General features: G+C 55.7%; 1 protein-coding gene across 1 annotated transcript; it reads left to right on the top strand.

Moving 5' to 3' along the window:
* The first annotated feature begins 516 nt into the window (after positions 1–516).
* On the top strand, positions 517–16,983 carry CEP131 (centrosomal protein 131). The gene is made up of 26 exons (XM_054393744.1): positions 517–693; positions 1,288–1,373; positions 2,645–2,759; positions 2,918–3,036; positions 3,547–3,660; positions 3,771–3,920; positions 4,298–4,415; positions 5,180–5,296; positions 6,752–6,920; positions 7,064–7,164; positions 7,286–7,468; positions 8,069–8,260; positions 8,406–8,543; positions 9,357–9,482; positions 9,583–9,699; positions 11,196–11,225; positions 12,304–12,406; positions 12,703–12,892; positions 14,096–14,203; positions 14,358–14,475; positions 14,620–14,694; positions 14,774–14,916; positions 14,998–15,175; positions 15,280–15,476; positions 16,757–16,817; positions 16,909–16,983. The coding sequence occupies exons 1-26, from the start codon at positions 517–519 to the stop codon at positions 16,981–16,983; spliced, it is 3,300 nt and encodes a 1,099-aa protein (XP_054249719.1).
* Positions 16,984–17,391: the final 408 nt, after the last annotated feature.

The raw sequence follows: 17,391 nt of genomic DNA, 5'->3' as shown, positions 1-17,391 counted from the left end.
TGTCTCTCTCTGTTTCAGCAGAGAGGGCACAGCTGCTTCTGAAGAGCTTCCCAGTGGAAATGGGAAGCTCTTGGTGGGAGAAGGACACCTCAGGAGCTGCCCAGTTGCTTCTTCAGTATGACTGCCCTATGCAGGGCACTGGGTGAACTGAACTCCTGGCCTTAGCAGAAGGGGCCATAGTCTGTATGGAGTGAAGGAACATGCTGTGAGTGTCCTGACCTGTAAATGGGGCAGGAGGGTGTGGGATGCCTGGGACATTAGGTCAGAGCAGTGAGGAGGTGACTGCTGGGCTTGGGCACTGTGAGGATTCACCTGGGACCTCTCCAGGGGCTGGTGTTCAGAGTTCCTTGCCACATGGAAAGATGGAGGAAGGTGGTTTGTCCTGCATGAAAAGGGTTACAGCTCTGTGTGCTGCTGCTGCTTGCAGGACACAGCTGGGAGCACGCAGCTGGATGCACTCCCTGTGCCTTCTCCTCTCTGTGCGGTGCTGCCAGGGTCCCTTCTCCCAGCTCGAGCATGAAGAGCACCCGCAGCAGCTCCTCCTTGCAGGGTGGCAGTGCTGGTGACATGGAGCTGATCCTGACTGGCCTCCCCGCGCCGGTCTCACGGCGCCCTGGCAGTGCCTCTCCTGCCAAGCACATGGTGCGCTCCGTCTCGGTCACTGCCGGCGGCAAACCAAAGAGGAACACACTGGTGAGTCCAGGGCTGGAGAGGGCCCTTCCTTGCCCTTCTCTCCTCCCTCTGCTGATTTCCTTCTGGAAACCCCTGAGCTCCTGCTACCTTCTGCTGGATGCTGTGGTGTTTTCAGCCCCAGGCTGCTCCTTGCTGAGCATCCACTGCTCCTGCTGGGCTCAGCTGAGCTGGGGACTTGGGGTGTTGTGGAATGGAGGTTTTTGTGGGTGCTTTTTCGGCAGTGAATGAGATCCAGGTACTTTCTGGGCTCTGTTCAGATCCAGCAGCAGTCTCTGCTTTCATTGTTGAGTAGTGCCTGCTGCCTTGGCAGCCTTCCTGCACGATCCTTCCCAGGGCAGGTTGACAAACGTGGCCTTTCTCACTGGGGAGCTCACACAAACCAAGGTGTTTCTGCTGGCTCAGCAGCAGTGGGGAGCAAGGTGTCATTGCACTGCCTCAAGGAGAGGCTGGCAGCATGGGGATATCAGAAACACCGAGTCAGGGATGTGTTGCAGGCGGGGGTAGCACCACCAGCAGTGCTATTTTAGGATGCCTGACATCCCAGCCCTGCCTGCCCATTAACATCTCTGCTGAACACAACCTTCTCCTCCACAGGAGGATGCAGGATCTCGGGCAATGAACAACCTCCGCAGGTCCAACAGCACCACCCAGGTTAACCAGCAGGTCAACAGCACACGTAGGTATGGCTCCAGCCACTGTTGGCTGTCTGTCCTGACTGTGTGAAACCACCCCCTATCCATCTGACCTCTCTGTCCTGTGATGCTGTAACCAGAGCCTCTCAAAAATGTATGTTAAGCTTTCTCCTTGAGTGTTGTAATGTGGCCTGAGAAAGTCAACGTTCGGAGTTTTGTTTGGGGTTTTTTTGAGGGGTGGAAGATCACCTGATTAGGATTTGGGGAAATGGAGTCCGTTTCTGTGCCTGGGAAGCCTCTGTCACACAAGACACTCAATATAGATTACAACAACCCCTCATGGACCTTCTGGACTGTGTCAGGAAACTAAAAGTTCTCCTGCCTGCAGTGACCTCTAGGGCTGTCTCTGAATTGGGAGTTTCATAGAATCACAGAATCTTTTGGGTTATAAGGGGCCTTTAGAGGTCATCTACTTCAGTGCCCTCTTCTGTTCTCTTGGTACCCTGTGCCCATCCCTTTAATAGAACTCTTCTGCCTGTGTACATCTAAAGCTGAAGTCCAAAGCTTTGTGTGGAAACGAATCGCTGATAGATTTCATGGCTGTGCAGTGAGTCTCATCCCTTTCCTCCTCCATGTCATGGTGGCAGGCAATAGGTAGTTGTGCCTCATCTCTGTGCCGTGCGTGTTGGCCGTGCTCTGCCACAACTTCTGCCACAGCTTCTTGCTGAAGCAGCTGGTGTGAGATGAGAACCTGCTATAGCTGTCCTGGTCTGTGTGCCTGCTTGCAAGGTTAGCTCCACAACACAGGTTCCCTCCTCCTCTCTGCACCTCAAACGTTTGGTTCAGTTTTAGGGCTCTCACTACAGGAAGGACATCGAGGTGTTGGAGTGTGTTCAGAGAAAGGCAGTGAAGCTGGTCTGGAGCATAGTTCTTGTGAGGAGTGGCAGAGGGACCTGGGGTTGTGTAGCCTGGAGAAAAGGAGGCTGAGGGGAGACCTTCTCACTCTCTACAACCACCTGAAAGTGAGGTGGGGCTTGGTCTCTTCTCACAAGGATGAGGGAATGGCCTCAGGTTGTTCTGAGGGGAGGTTTAGGTTGGTCATGAGGAACAATTTCTTCCCCAAAAGAGTTGTCAAGGCCTTGAACAGGTTGCCCATGGCAACCCTGGAGGTGTGTAAAAAAGGTGTAGGTGTAGTGCTGAGGGCCATGGCTTATTGGTGACCTGGCAGTGCTGTGTTAATGAGTACTTAGTGATCTTAAATGTCTCTTCCAACTTAAATGATTCTGTGATTCTTTGCCTTCCCTGGGTTTGGGCTAAAGCTCAGAGCAGACAGGAGACTTCCTGACCTTCTTTGAGAGCAGTTCTGGGGGCAGAAAGAAGCCAGCAAGTCTGAGCAAAACCTCCCCAGAAAAGAAGACTACATGGAACGTCTTGGTGAGGATGGGGATGCCCTGGGGCGGGTGGGCTGTTGGCTCTGCGTGGTTTCTTGCATGGGGTAGAAACTGGCTGGTGAAGGAAGAGGATGGTCAAGGAGGTGGCTTTGGTTCTTGCCTGCATTTGTACCTGTGGCTCACCTGCTGGCTCCATGGCAGGATGATCAGCCACGAGTGGTCCCAGGCCCCTCCAGCTCCTGCGGCGCTGAGCCACCAGCAGGGATGAGGAGGAAAGAAGCTGCTGTGCTTCTGGCAGCCAACTTCACCGCCAACAACAGGTAGGAGAGGCTGAAGTGGAACCAGTCTAGTGCTGGGAGGAACTACACTGAGAAAACAGCCAGGCAGAAGAGGAGGTGCTGGTGCTCTGCCTCTGCCAGGGCATGAGTGTCAAGTGCAGGGCACGGTGATGATGGTGTGGCCAGGATGCATCTGGAAGCTGCATGGGAGCTTGGTGGATGCATGGGAGAGGCTGCTCTAGGAAGGGGAACAAGTAAAACCTGAAGCCTTCAGGGCCAGGAGAGGCTGAAGCCAAGGCTGTAGCAGAGCCTGAAGAGCAGGCTGCCAGGTCTGCTTGGGCTGTGTGTATCTGGCTGTCTGCATGTTGAGTAACAGCTACTGAGGAGCAGGCAAGTTGCTGGTGGGGCCTTACCTGTTCCTTGCCCTGGGAAATGCTCCCAGACAGTCGTAGCTGGGTTGAAGGTGACAATGCAGGGAGCAGCCATCACTGCTGCATGTTGTCCCCTTCAGGCCCAGCAAGTCCTAAATGCCTCATCTTCTCTCCACCACAGGAGCAACAAGGGTGCAATGGGCAACTGTGTCACTACCATGGTGCACAACAACTACTCCACCACTGAGAAGGGCCCTGGACCCAAAAGCTCCAACCAGGTGCCCAACTCCCTCAAGTAAGTGTGGTGAGATCCTAGCCTGGAGCCTGTGCTGCCCCCATGCTCATGTGCTGAAGCAGCACAGGACAGGGCAGGATGGCTCCAAGTAGCTTCATCTTCTTCCTTAGCAATGTTGTTAAAGCGACCTCAAATGAGGATGGTGAAGGTAGCAGCTTTGTGAAGTCTCAGAAGAATTTCTCCAGCAACAACATCATGACCCACAACAACAACAGCAGTCTGCCCTGGAGGAAGGAGGTCACCGAGGAGGAGGCAGAGAGGTGAGGAGAGCTGGTGCGTGGTGGCTGGTGGGCAGAGGCAGGAAGTTGGTGCCAGGCGGAGGGGTGAGCTCCAGGGGAACTGCTGCTGGTTTGTTCTTGTCCTGGGGGCCTCTAGATCTGGGAAGGGTCCCTCTTAGTGCACTTGCAGTGGCTGATTTACCCTCCTTGTGATTTGGCTCCATGCTTTGAGTTGTCCTCAAAGGTGCAACTTCCTTCCACCCCAGAATTCAGCCTGGGGAAAGGCCTCATTCAGTCAGGGTGTGAGGGACCAGAAGTCTCGGTGCTGTGGGCAAGCAGCCTGCTCTCTGCTGCCATGGGCCGGGGTTAGTGTGGCAGGGAGGACCCTGGGGCCACACTGACCCTTCCTCTCCCCTCAGGTTCATCCAGCAGGTGAACTTGGCTGCCGTGACCATCCAGCGCTGGTACCGACGCCACTCGCAGCGACACAGGGCAGCTGCAGCAGCTCTGGGGCGCTTGCTGGCTTCCAAAAGGGAGGTGAGTCCTGGCCACCCCCTCACAGCACCTACCCTTCCAACACCCCTGTCCCACTCCCCTCACCAGCCGGGAATTTGAGTTCCTCCACCCGTGACCTGAGCTACTGGAGACCAGGAGGCTTTGCTTTTCTGTCTAGCCAGTCTCTCACGTTCCAGAAAGCTGGGGAGGGTCCAGTCCCTGCAGGGACGTGTTGGGGGAAAAAAGGCTGAGTTTGGTTCCAGGCAGGTTCAGGCTGGAAGCCCTTGGGCTCAGCACTGCACAGCTCCACTCTACCAGCTCCCCCATGAGCCGCAGACGCTTGACTGTAGCAGCACAAATCCTGCTGAGCTCTTATTGTTTTGGACACGCTGGTGGCCGGAGGAGGGAATACCCTGTCTGGGCTCATCACAGTGAATCACTAACGACTTGGCTCATTAGGGAGTGCCATTGTCATCTGCAGCTATTTGTGTTGCTTTGTGTTTAATTATTTATCCCAATACCGAAAGGCTCCGCAGCTCTTGCCTGTCAGTCTATTTTTAAACCTCCTCTCCTCAGCAGTTTCAGACCTAGATGACTAAAAATTGCATTTAGTAGCTAAAGAAAAAGAAGTTGCTCTAAAGTGGAGCTTTTTCTGGGGGTGCTTTACCTTGCCTGGAGGAAGGGAGGATTGGGAGGATGGAAAGCCTGGAGATGGGATGAGCTCAGGTGTGGTGTGCACTTTCTGCTTCTCTGCTGTGGGATGGTGGAGAGCTCTCAGTAACATTTTTCACTCTCCTCTCTGGAAGGAAAGGCAGCAACGCATGGAGGAAGGGAACATCCTGGATTTGCAGGAGAAGAAGGAGGAGGAACGGCGGAAGATCCGAGAGGAGAAGGCGCGCCTGGCCCGACGTGCTGCCATCCAGGTTAGGGATGAGGCAAGGACCTTGTGGGTTGGCTCGGACCACTTTGTTGGCATCTTCCTGCGAGGCAGCAGAGGGGCCCCTCCTCTGCATCTCAGGGGGCTTTGCATGGAGCAGAGTTCGAGCCAGGCCTGGAAACGGAGTGCTCCCTACGGAGATGGAGGTGCCATGGAGCCGTTCCCTGCTGTGTTCCTGCCAAGCCGTGGCAGCTCGTTTGGAGCCTGAGAACACAGCGCTGGTTTCCATCTAATTTTAGGGAAAAGGGTGACCGCATCGAGACAGGGGGGCTGGAAGTGCAGCTCCTCAGAGAGGCCAAGGACAGGAGCACCCTGGGAAAGGGACCATCCTTGGGAGCGGTGTCCCCCAGGGTGGGCTCAGCACCGCCTTGTGCCCGCAGGCAGGAGCACCTCACCATCTGCACCCTGCTCCTGCAGCCAGAAGGGGCTGGGTGCTGCTGGGGCACAGCTGAGGGCCTGGCACAGACCGTGGGGAGTTGCCTGCTGGCTCGCAGTGCAGCTGAGCAGTTTTTTAAACCCCCAGTTTCTCTTTGCCCTAAATGGAATCATGTTACATCGGGGCCGGGGGGTGGGTCAGGGGAGAAGCAGCTGGAGGAGGCTGCAGCAGCCTTGCAAACGTGAGCTTGTGCCTTAAGTGACTTCCCAAAGCTCGGCTCAGGCAGCGCCGCTGTGCAGTGCGGGGCCCTCGGGATTCGGAGGCCCCTCTGGAGCAGCAAAGGACACTGCATAGGGGCGTGTGAGCTCTCCCTCTTCACATGGGGAGCTGCTGAGAACATGGCCACCACCTCCCCTGTGCTCCAAGGAGAGCAATCATTCCTCTGCTCTCCCTGTCCCTGGAATTATCCTTGTCCTCAGCACAGGAGAGATGTGGACCTGTTGGAGTGGGTCCAGAGGAGGCCACAGAAATGATCAAGGGGCTGGAACCTCTCTGCTGTGAGGCCAGGCTGAGAGAGTTGGGGGTGTTCAGCCTGGAGGAGAAAAGGCTCCAGGAAGACTTTCTTGTATTCAGTATTTAAAAGGGCCCATAGGAAAGATGGGGACAGACTTCCAGCAGGGCCTGTTGTGACAGGATGAAGGGTGATGGTTGGAAACTAAAAGAGGGAGATTTAAACTGGATATGAGGAAGAAAATTCTTACACTGAGGATGGTGAGACTCTGGTCCAGACTCCCCAGAGCCCTATCCCTGGAACCATTTTAGGTCAAGTTGGAAGGGGCTCTGAACAACCTGCTCTAGTTGAAGATGTCCCTGCTTGCTGCAGGGGGGTTGGAACTAGATGGTCTTTAAGGTCCCTTCCAACCCAAACCATTTTGTGGTTCTCTTGTAAACCCTTCAGCAGCAGGTGTGTGGGTTGTTGCTGTCTTCCAGGAGCTTGCAGCACAGATCTGTGTCAAAGCACACCCTGTGCTGGGCAGGATGCTGATGACTTCTCTGTCCCTCCAGGAGCTGCACCAGAAAAGGGCCCAAAAGGCTTTGGATGCAAAGCGCTTGCCGGAAGAAGAGCTTGCACTGGTGAAGGAGAGCAGAAGGGGAGCAAAGAAGAAGCCTGCCACAGCAGCTCCTGCAAGGAATGGCAGTCCAGCCAACAGTGTCACCAAAGCCAACAATGCTGGTGGGTCCCTCCTGCAGGTTGCTTGTGCTTTTGGAGCAGTGTGAGATGGGGAAGGAGAAGGTGGGGGAATGGTTCTCACTCTGGGAAGCTGCTTTGAAGGGACTGGTTGTGGCAACTGCCTGAGAACTGTCTGGTTTCTGCAGAGGCCAGTTTCCACTCAGTACCTGCAGAGCCAGAAGAAAGCTGCCCTGCAGACCTCAGCTCCATGCCCTCGCAGGACCCTGGGGCAGAGGACAAGCTGCAGGTGGGTCTGGCTTTGCCTCCTGGCACCAGCTGCACTGACAGGGCAGCTTTGGAGCCTTCACTGAATTCTGGAGAGATCTGGGAAACTCTTTTACTGCAGGGTGTGTTGTCTTCTCCCCTAGGATGTGAGCTCCAGAGAGACAGGTGGTGAGGATCTGGAGACAGTGGTGACTGCTGTCAGCAGGACTCAGTCCAAGGTCACACTCAATGAGCTGCTGGACACGCTCAGGCTGTTGGAGGAAGAGCCAGAGCTGCTGCCCCCACCAAAGCTCTTCAAGAAGGAAAGATATGCCTGGATAGATGAGGTAAGCAGAGGGCCAAGCTGCTTTCATCCACCCTCAGCCAGTGACAGCTGCCTGGTGAGAGTGGGTTCCTCTATGGGCTGCCTTCTCCCAGAGCTTGCTGAGTGGTGGAAGATGAGAAGTGTGGGTGGTCCATGGCCAGAGAAGGCCGTGGGAGGGTCTGGGGCAGTAAAGAAGTCATAGAATCACAAAATCATTTTGGTTGGAGAAGACTTTTAAGATTAAGTCCAACCATTAACCCAGCACTGCCAAGTCCCCACTAAACCATGTCCCCAAATGTCACATATACACAGCTTTTAAGTCCCTCCAGGGATGGTGACTCCACCACTTCCCTGGGCAGCCTGTTCCATTCCAGGGCTTGACAATCCTTTTGGGGAAGAGTCTGAAGGCAGTGGAGGCGAGTTTGGTGCAGCCAGGGCTTGGACATCCTCAAGAAGGATTAAAACTATGAAAGGGCTGTGATGGGAGCAGGGTTAGCACAGAGGATAAGGCCAGTTACTGGGCTGCAGTGGGAGGACTTGGCTCCAGTGATGGAGAAGAGCCAGCACCTCTTCTCCCAAGCCTTCCCCTGGGTGCTCATTCCCAGCTGTGTCTGTCCAGCAGGAGCCCAGCTCCAATTCCCTGACTGCAGATAACTTGGAGAAGTTTGGGAAGCTGAACCACTCTCCAGGGGTCCCTGAGGATGGGGCCCTGCTCTCCGAGGCCAAGCTCCAAAGCATTATCAGTTTCCTGGATGAGATGGAGAAGTCAGAACAGGAGAGGCCCAGGTCAGCTGCCTCAGCCACTCAGCGAGAGGTGAGAGCTGGCAAGAGTCTGTCTGGAGATGTGCTGATGGAGAGGTGGGGAAAGACCCTGGTGGGAAGGGTCTCCTATTTGCTTGTCCTGCTTCCAGGTAGTCCCCACATCCTTTTCATGGTTGCTTTTGTTCCGTGGTGAACAGGGTCTCCTCTCAGAAGAGGAGCTGGCTCACTTGGAGCAGGCGTCGGCTGTTGCCACAGAGGTCACCAGCTCCATCATGAGGCTGAAGCTGGAAGTGGAGGAGAAGAAGAGGACCATCAGCCTGCTGCAGACAGCCCTGGTGTGTGAGCCAGATGTGTGTGCTTGCTGGGCAATGAAAACCAACAGCCCTCAGCAGATGTTTCTGGGTGCAGTGGCTTTGAAGCACAAGATCAGGGCTCTGCCACTTGGGCTTCCCATCTGTGTCCCCAGAGAAGTATGGCAGTGGAAGGCTGGAGGCTGCTGGCTGTGCTGCAGTCCCAGCCACTGTTAGTGCAGCAAAGATCTGCCAGGTCCTTCCCAGTCTGATGTGGCTTTGCTCAGATTTCTGCTTGCTGACCCCTGATTTCTCAAACTCCCCCCCCTAGCAGGTGCCTGACTAGTCCAGGAACCCTCAGTCAGGACTTGGGCTGAACCTTTTCTTCCTGTCCCACAGGGGTTTGGTTGTTTTCAGATTCACAGAATTATTTTGGTTGGAAAAGACTTTTAAGATCACCAAGTCCAACCTCTACACAGCACTGCCGGGTCACCACTAAACCATGTCCCTCAGCACCACATCTACACAGCTTTTCAATCCCTTCCGGGATGGGGACTCTACCACTGCTCTGGGCAGCCTATTCCAGGCCTTGACAACCTTTCTGGGGTGGAATTTTTCCTCCTGTCCAACCTAATCCCACCCCAGCACAACTTGAGGCCATTTCCTCTCATCCTATCGCTCGTCACTTGCTGACATCAAGGCAAAAGGTGAGTCCCTGTGAGCAGCAGGGACTCTGATTCAGCTCCATTCCTCCTTGTCCTGGCCCAGCAGTGCCTTCCAGGTTCAGTAGTTCTCTCCTGTACACATACTGGGACTGGTGTAACTTCTCCCTCCAATGTCTTGTGGCTCTTTCAAAAGGCTCAGCAGAGGGACCTGACTGTCCGGCACATCAAACAGACCGAGAAGGAGCTTGGCCACCAGCTCAAGCTGCAGAGGGAACAGTATGAGGCAGCTATCCAGAGGCATCTCTCCTTCATCGACCAGGTAATCTCTCCTCTCAGCTCAGACTGATGCTTCTGAAGCCAGAAGCTGAAGTGGCTCTACCCTGCCTGGCCACCTGATGCCTCTTCTTGACTCTGCCCAGCTCATTGATGATAAGAAGGTGCTGAGTGAGAAGTGTGAGGCTGTGGTAGCTGAGCTGAAACAAGTGGACCAGAAGTATGGCAAGAAGATCACGCAGATGCAGGAGCAGCATGAGCTGGTGAGGGGATAGGGAAGGTGGGAGGCAGAGAGAGACATGCCATGGCCAAAGCTGTTGGTTTTGGTCAGCTGGGGCCTCTGCCCAGAGCAGTACAGTCTGTCTCACCTCAGTGGGGTCTGATTGTTTTGAGGAGCCCTTCTTTATGCATGGAAGGCCCATGGAGCTTTTCCCTGGCTCCCCAAGTGGCTGCTATCCTCTGCTGCCCAAAGCCAAGTGTGTGGGACTGACCAGGAGACAGTGTCAGCTCCTAGGGGCTCTGCTTGGGAAGAACCTTCCCACCCCTCCTGCCATGGACAGAGCTCTCTCTTGACTGCAGGGTGACTGGGGGTCTTGCTTTGGCTTATACTGGCACCAACCTGATGCCACAGAAGAGTCTGAACCTGTGGCTGTCCTCCTGAGCTGGGTGACTTCCAGCCACCTTTGCAGGAGCAGGAATGCTCTCAGAGCTAATTTAGCTCTGAGATGGGGGGGACAGTTATAAAGGACATGGAGTGTTGTGCCAGAGGAGGTTTAGGTTGGACATGAGGAGCAATTTCATCCCCAAAAGGATTGTTTAAGCCTGGAACAGGCTGCCCAGGGCAGTGGCGGAGTTCCCATTCCTGAAGGGATTTCAAAGCTATGTAGCTGTGATGCTGTGGGACATGGTTTAGTGGTGTCCTGGCAGTGCTGGGTTAACGCTTGGACGCAGGGATCCTGAAGGTCTTTTCCAACCAAAACATTTCTGTGATTCTAAGTGCTGCTGGCTCACAGCTCGGCCCTGGGGCTCATCCAGGCTCTGCTCACCCTTGGCCTTGCAGCCAAGCTCTTGCCCAGGAGCAGGTCAGATGTTTGCAGCAGTCTGAGCCTGTTCAGACAGATGCCCTCACGCACAGGACTGGCCTGGCTCGTGGTGCTGTGCTCTTGAGGCCTGAGCCCAGCCAAGAGGACGAAGCCAGCACAGCACTGCTGTGTGTGGTGCCTGGAGGGGCCCCTTCCTGTGGAGGGATGGGGCTGGTTTCATTGTTGCAGCCTGCATGGGGCAGAGGAGCTGCCCCCATTCTGTCTCACTCCCTGCTTGCAGCAGGGCAGCAGTGGTGGGAATGACCCCTGAAGCCCTCAACATTTGCTCTGCAGCCCCTTTGCTTTCCCTGCTCTTGGTGAGCTGGGATCCCAGCTTGGCCAGACAGCTCCCTGCTTCCTCTGTGTGATGGGAACAGCTACCAAGTAACATTTGTCCCTGTGGGCATCCTCTGGCCAACGGAGCAGACCCTTGACCAGGTAGCACACTCCCTGGCAGGGCTGGCTCTGCCCTTGGCCCAGAGCTGTGATGGCTGATAGTGCTGCTGGGCCTTTGGTGCATCCCAGTTTGGCTGTGCTTCATCTCCCTGTCCACCCTTCCCATTGCTCTCTGCACACACAACTGCTTGATTTTTGTCCCTGTCTCCTCCTGCCTCTCCTCCCCTCCCTGACTCTGTCATTCCACCTCTCTCTCCATCCCCTCCTTTCTTTCTCCCCAGGTCTGGCGCACTTTGGGCCCCTTTTGTGAGGTAAATGTGGTCTTTGCTCTTTTTCTGTACCTTGCCCTTCTACTCTTGGATCTGCTCCAACTCTGCAGCTGCCTGCAGGCAGCTGGGCTGGGAACCCCTCACTCAACAGCTGGGTCAGCCTTTTGAAAGGTTTCACCCCATCTTCACCCCATCTCCCCAGGCAGTGTGCTCAGCTGCTGCCTTCAGGCTCTCCCTGTCTTCCCAATGGGATTTTCCTGCCCCTTTTTTTTACCTAAAAGTGAGTCCCAGGCTGTTCAGGCAGCTCCCTGCTCTTCCCTGCTCCTCTCTGTGCAGCGACCATTGGGTGTCCAGGCACACACTCATCCTCCAGAACTGTGCCATGTCTCATGTCCTGCATGTGGACATCATCTGCCTGTGCCAAAATGGAGCCATTTGTGGCCAGGCTGAGCCTTCTGTCAGCTGCTGCCTTTCTCACCAGAAACCCCAGGGCAGAAGTGGGCAGTCAAGTGCTTCAACCAGCTTTTGCCAATGGAAGTGCTGGGAAGAGCTCCACTGGCAGCAGGGCCTGGTGTTTTTCCAGTTTTTTTGCTGGAGAGGAGGATGAGAGGTAAATACAGGCAGAGGAGCTGAGCCTTTGAAGAGTTTTGGGTTGTTGCAGGTGTGGGCCTGTCCTCCTGCTGGAGGGTCTTTCATGCCAGGGGCAGGGAAGCCTGGAGAAGGAAGTATCTTCACACATGACCCTTCATGTGCTGACAGGCAGGCTGCCTTGCACACGAGGACCATCTGCAGCCCCAAGTCCTGTCTCCTCTCTGTAGATGCTCTCATGTCTCAGCCAGCAAAATTATTCCCAAGGGTTTTTCTCTTTTCCTCCACACACAAGGTCTGAAGGGCAGCAGCAGCCCCATCCCATGAGAGAGGAGAAATCACTGAGGCAGAGCATGCAGCTGCTTCTTCGGACTGGGAGAATGGCTGGCTGGGGCTGTGCAAGGCTTCTGTGCACAGCTCAGGCTGTCTGCTCTCACCTGCATCTTCCTTCTGGATGGCCCAGCTGCCAGGATAATGAGGGGGTTTCTCCCTTTGCTTGTCTTCTGAAGTTTTCCCCTTTGCTTCCATACAGGAGATTAAGAAACTGAAGGAACTGATGAGTGCAACTGAGAAAATCAGGCGGGAGAAGTGGATGGATGAGAAAACCAAAAAGATCAAAGAAATCACTGTGAAAGGTAGGGGCAAGTTCCCTTGGCGCTGGCCACAGTCAGGCAGGGGCAGGGGTCACTGTGCCTGCAGTGGCTGCTGGCAGCTCGGGGAAGAGCTGCTCACTCCCTGCACCCTGTGTTTGGTAGGGAGAGATGCTAGAGGTCAAGAAAACCCCCTGCATGCTTGGTGCTCCTCATCCTTCCCAGCCCCTCTTTGCCGAGTTGCTGTGTTGGCAGCCTCCTAGCCAGTTGGCCACAGCCAAGGGCAGCGGCATGGGGGTCAGGAGAGCCCCAGGGTTGAGTTGTCCTTCCTGCTGCCTCAGGGCTGGAGCCAGAGATCCAGAAGCTGATTGCCAAGCACAAGCAGGACATCAGGAAGCTGAAGCTGCTGCACGAGGCCGAGCTGCTGCAGTCGGACGAGCGCGCGGCCCAGCGCTACAGCCGGCAGGCGGAGGAGCTGCGGGGCCTGCTGGAGAGGGAGAAGGAGGAGCAGAGCCTGCGGGCACGGCAGCGGTGAGGGGAGGCCTGGGGGTGCTTGGGGGCTCACAGCATGCAGGTGGTGTCCAGCACTGCTGGCAGCTTCCTGATATTTGCAGCAGCCCAGGTGGCCAAGGAAGCCGAGAACATAACATCATAGAATTGTTAGGGTTGGAAGGGACCTCAAGGATCAGCCAGTTCCAACCCCCCTGCCATGGGCAGGGACACCTCACACTGGATCAGGTTGCTCAGAGCCACATCCAGCCTGGCTGCAAAAACCTCCAGGGATAGAGCTTCCACCATTTCCCTGGGCAACCTGTGCCAGTGTCTCACCACCCTCCTGGGGAAGAATTTCTTCCTAACATCCAATCTGAATCTACCCATTTCTATTTTTGTTCCATTCCCCCTAGTCCTGTCATTACCTGACACCCTAAAAAGTCCCTCCCCAGCATTCTTGTAGGCCCCCTTAAGATACTGGAAGGCCACCATAAGGTCTCCTTGGAGCCTTCTCTTCTCCATCCAGGCCTTTATGAGAAACAGTGTTGGTAGTAGGACCAGGGCAGGATTGGCCTCCTGTACTCAGCACTGATGAGGCCACACCTCGAATACTGGGTTTGATTTTGGGGCACTCACTACAGGAAGGACACTGAGGTGCTGGAGCATGTCCAGAACCAAGCTAGTGAAGGGTCTAGAGCACAAGACTTGTGAGGAGTGGCTGAGGGACATGTGGTTGTTCAGCCTGAAGAAAAGGAGACTGAGGGGAGCCTTCTCACTCTCTACAACTTCCTGAAAGAGGGTTGAAGAGAGGTGGGTCTTGGTCTTTTCTTCCAAGAAACAAGCAATAGACAAGAGGAAACAGCTTCAAGTTGTGCCAGGAGAGGTTTAGTTTGGACATTAGGAACAATTTCTTCCCTGAAAGGTTTGTTAAGCCCCAGAACAGGCTGCCCAGGGCAGTAGTGGAGTCCACATTCCTGGAGGGACTGAGAAGCTGATGTGGTTTAGTAGTGACCTGGTAGTGCTGGGTTAACTGTTGAACTCTATGATCTTAAAGGTCTTTTCCAGCCAACATGATTCTGTGATGTTATAATATCCATGGGGAGCAGCCCCTTTTTCTCCACCAGCCTGAGGTGGGAGTCGCTACTGAACCAGAGGTTTCCTCTAGCATCAGTCCTGACTGTGGAAGGGGTGAGTCAGGGTGAAGAGGCAGATGAATGTCCCTGAGGCTGCTGTGCCCCACAGGTGTGAGCAGCAGCTGGAGCAGGAGGAGCAGGCACTGCAGCAGCAACGGCGTCGGCTCTATGCCGAGGTGGCCGAGGAGAAGGAGCGGCTCAGCCAGCAAGCGGCCAGGTGAGAGGGCTGGCAGGGTGGCCAAGGGCTGGCAGGGTGGCCAAGGGCTGCTGGGGCCATCTTCTATGGACCAGGCTCCAGGGGTGCTTGAAGGGGGCCAAGTGGGAGCATCCTGAGGCTGGTCCAACGGGAGCTGTGGTCTGCATGCGGACAGGCAGAGAGCAGAGGTAGAGGAGCTGCGGCGGCAGCTGGAGGCGAGCAGCTCGGCTGTCACCAGGGCACTGAAGGAGGAGTACACCAAGGAGAAGGAGGAGCAGGAGAGGCGACATCAGGTCAAGTTTTCCCCTTGCCTCTGGGCCCTGGGTTTGCAGTGATGGATGCTGGCACCACAGAGCCCTGTGTGGTGCTGAGCACTGGAGTTCTCCTCTCAGCCAGCACTGTGGGGACTGAGCAGTTGTTGCCCTGTCTCTCCACAGGCAGAAGTGAAGGTGCTGAAGGAGCAGCTGGAGATGGAGAAGCAGGCCTGGGAGGCAAACTACATGAAGAAGGAGGTAACAGCAAGGGCTGCCCTTCCCCAGAGGTACCACCCTCGAGAGAGACTGGGGCAAAGTTTGCCCTCTCTGTCCCCAGGAGGCCTGGCTGCTCTCCCGGGAACGAGAGCTGCGGGAGCAGCTGAGGAAGGAGAGGGACAAAGAGATCGAGCTGGTGATCGAGCGCCTGGAGGCCGACATGTCCTCTGCCAAGGAGGAGTGTGAGAGAGCAGCAGAGAACAGGTGTGGGAGAGTGAGGAGGGAGCCTGTGAGACCTTGCTCCTCATGGTTTAGTCTCCTTCCCCTGTCCTTTCCTCTTGCTAGGATTAAGAGGATCCGAGACAAGTACGAGATGGAGCTCCAGGAGCTGGAGAGATCTGAGAGGAAGCTGCAGGAACGCTGCAACGAGCTGAAGGGGCGGCTGGCAGAGCTGGAAGGGGAGAGTGTTCGTCTGCAGGGCCTGCTGAAGCACAAGGAGCAGGAGGTGGAGGAGATCCAGAAGGTGGGTGAGGAGCAGAGCCTGGGGATCCAGCTTCTCTTCCTCCATCCCCATGCATTGCCCTGTCCCCATCAGTGCCTTGAAGTCACCTCTGTGTCCTGCTGCAGGTGAGGGAGCAGCTGGCCCAGGAGCGGAGCAGCCTGGCCGAAGTGATTCGTCAGGAGTTCACTGACAAGCTGCTGGGGACCGAGGAAGAGAACAAGCGACTGAAGGTGGAGATGGCAGAGATGAGAGCCCGGCAGCGCATGGAGCTGGACAGGGTAGTGCAGGAGAAGGACCAAGAGCTGGAGGAGGTTCACAGGAGGTGAGGCTGCCCCAGGCTGGGCTCAGCGCTGTGGCTGTGGGTGCAGAGCTAGCCCAGGCTGTGTTGCAGGAGTGTGTCTGCAATGCTGCATCCTCAGGCATGGCTTCCAGTCCTGTCAGGACAAAAATGGGCAGCAGAGTCTCACCCGAGCTGGCTGCCTGCTCAGCCTATGTGAACCCTCTAGCCCTTGTGACTTCTGGCCTGCTCTGTGTCATCCTGTCCCCAGGGATGCCTGAAGGACATGACTGCTGGGGTGAGCAGTGGAGCACAGCTCCGTGAGTGATTCCTCCCAAGCAGGAGCACTGTGAGCCAGCTGGGCTAAGCTGAGCTTTGCCCTGGGTAGCACCAATACCTGTGACTGCAGATTTGTTGCTCCAGAGGGGCTTAGCAACTGATTTTCCTTTGTGAGCATAGGGGAGAGAGCAGCCAGCTTCTGGGTCAGAGCTTGGCCAGCAAGGTTGAGGGCAGCTGAGACATCCCAAAACACACCACGGCTGTCAGCTGCAGGGAGCAGGGCTGTGCCATGGGACTGTGCCATGGGGCTCAGCTCCGTCTTGTGCTCAGTGGGAATGGTGCTGGGAGCTAAGCTCAGCATCAAGCAGTGACTCAAGGTTTCCGCTCCCCTTGGGTGTGCCTGTGAGGGAGGCATTTTGCAAGTGAAAGGAGGATCAGAAGAGGAAACAAATCATTTCTGTGCAGGGTAGAGGTGTTCCTCTGTTGGTGTCTGTGCAGAGCTCTCACCACCAGCTGTAAGGAGAGGCTGTTGTACCAGCACATGGAGCTCATTGGCTTTCCCAGAGACTGCTGAGTGATTCCCACTCAGAGAGCCAGGGTCAGAACTTGAGTATGAGATAAGCAGGATCCCCTTCTCGCCTCCATCCCTTACGTACAGCCTGGCAAAGGCTGGGAAGCAGAGCGTCTGGTGCTCTGACAGCTGTGGGGAAGAATCCAGCCATGAGGCAGCAATCACGGGCTTGAGAAACGGGAAGAAACACAAAATCCCTTCCCTGTGGTCCTGTTAATTAATTAAGTCTTGTGAAGCTAATGTCCCCTTCTTCCTACAGATGACTCAATCCAAACTACAGAACTTGCCAAGGGAATAAAGGCTCTTCTAGGCCAGAGTCAGTGCTGTCTGGGTTGGGGGAGAGGTGCTGCACTCCCCACCTGGTGCTGAAATTGCCCTCTTGGGTCATGGGGCCAGCTGGAGATGGGGATTTAGCCCCAGTTTGGGGCTGGGCACCAGGGTGAGGTCCTCAGCCTCTCTGTGTCCATCTACTCAGGGTGAAGAGAGCAGTTGCGAGGAAGGAGGAGAGCGTGAGCAGCCTCCGGAAGCAGTACGAGGTGAGTGAGGGGGTGCAGCCCCCCCTGCCCCTGGGGCTGCAGCTCTGCTGTGAGGTGCAGCCATCTCTCCCTCTCCTCTGCTCTGATGTAGGTGGCTGTGCAGAGAGCTGACTGCCTGAAAGCCCTCCTGGACCAACAGCGAAAGCAGCTGCTGGCTACCAAATGACCACCACCACCCTGCTGTGCAGGGCTGGGGCTGCTCTGGACACCCCTGGATGTGGAGCTGGGGTTGGACTTTCCCTCCCCTCCCTCCACCCTCATTTTTCACAGCCTAGTGACAGTGCTGTGAGCCCTGCTGGGACACTCAGCAGTCTTCAGGTGTTGTTGATTGTGTTTTAACAATAAACCTGGGATGGTTTCTACATTGGGTTCTGTTCCATCTGTGTCCCCAGGGCAAAGGGGAGGTCCCTGCCATGCTGGCATCCATGGCTTCTTTTTCTTCACTGGTGCATTTGTCCCCCTCCACTCTTATCCATGCCAGGGCAGAGGCTGCTCTTCCTTGTGGTGTGACCTGCATCCTGAGACCTTCCCTGTGGTGGGATGCGTGGGACCTACAAGTCAGGGCTCAGATGGG

The sequence above is a fragment of the Indicator indicator genome, chromosome 29, assembly GCF_027791375.1.
Source record: "Indicator indicator isolate 239-I01 chromosome 29, UM_Iind_1.1, whole genome shotgun sequence".
Taxonomy (NCBI): Eukaryota; Metazoa; Chordata; class Aves; order Piciformes; family Indicatoridae; genus Indicator; species Indicator indicator.
Note: the sequence above shows the minus strand (reverse complement) of the source record. Positions and strands in the feature narration are given on the sequence as shown.

Bases quoted from the DNA above. Each gene is read 5' to 3' on its own strand.
- CEP131 (XM_054393744.1), top strand. From the start codon at position 517: ATGAAGAGCACCCGCAGCAGCTCCTCCTTGCAGGGTGGCAGTGCTGGT. The intron at 694-1,287 runs GTGAGTCCAGGG...TCTCCTCCACAG, and splicing joins AACCAAAGAGGAACACACTG to GAGGATGCAGGATCTCGGGC. The intron at 14,917-14,997 runs GTGTGGGAGAGT...TCCTCTTGCTAG, and splicing joins GAGAGAGCAGCAGAGAACAG to GATTAAGAGGATCCGAGACA.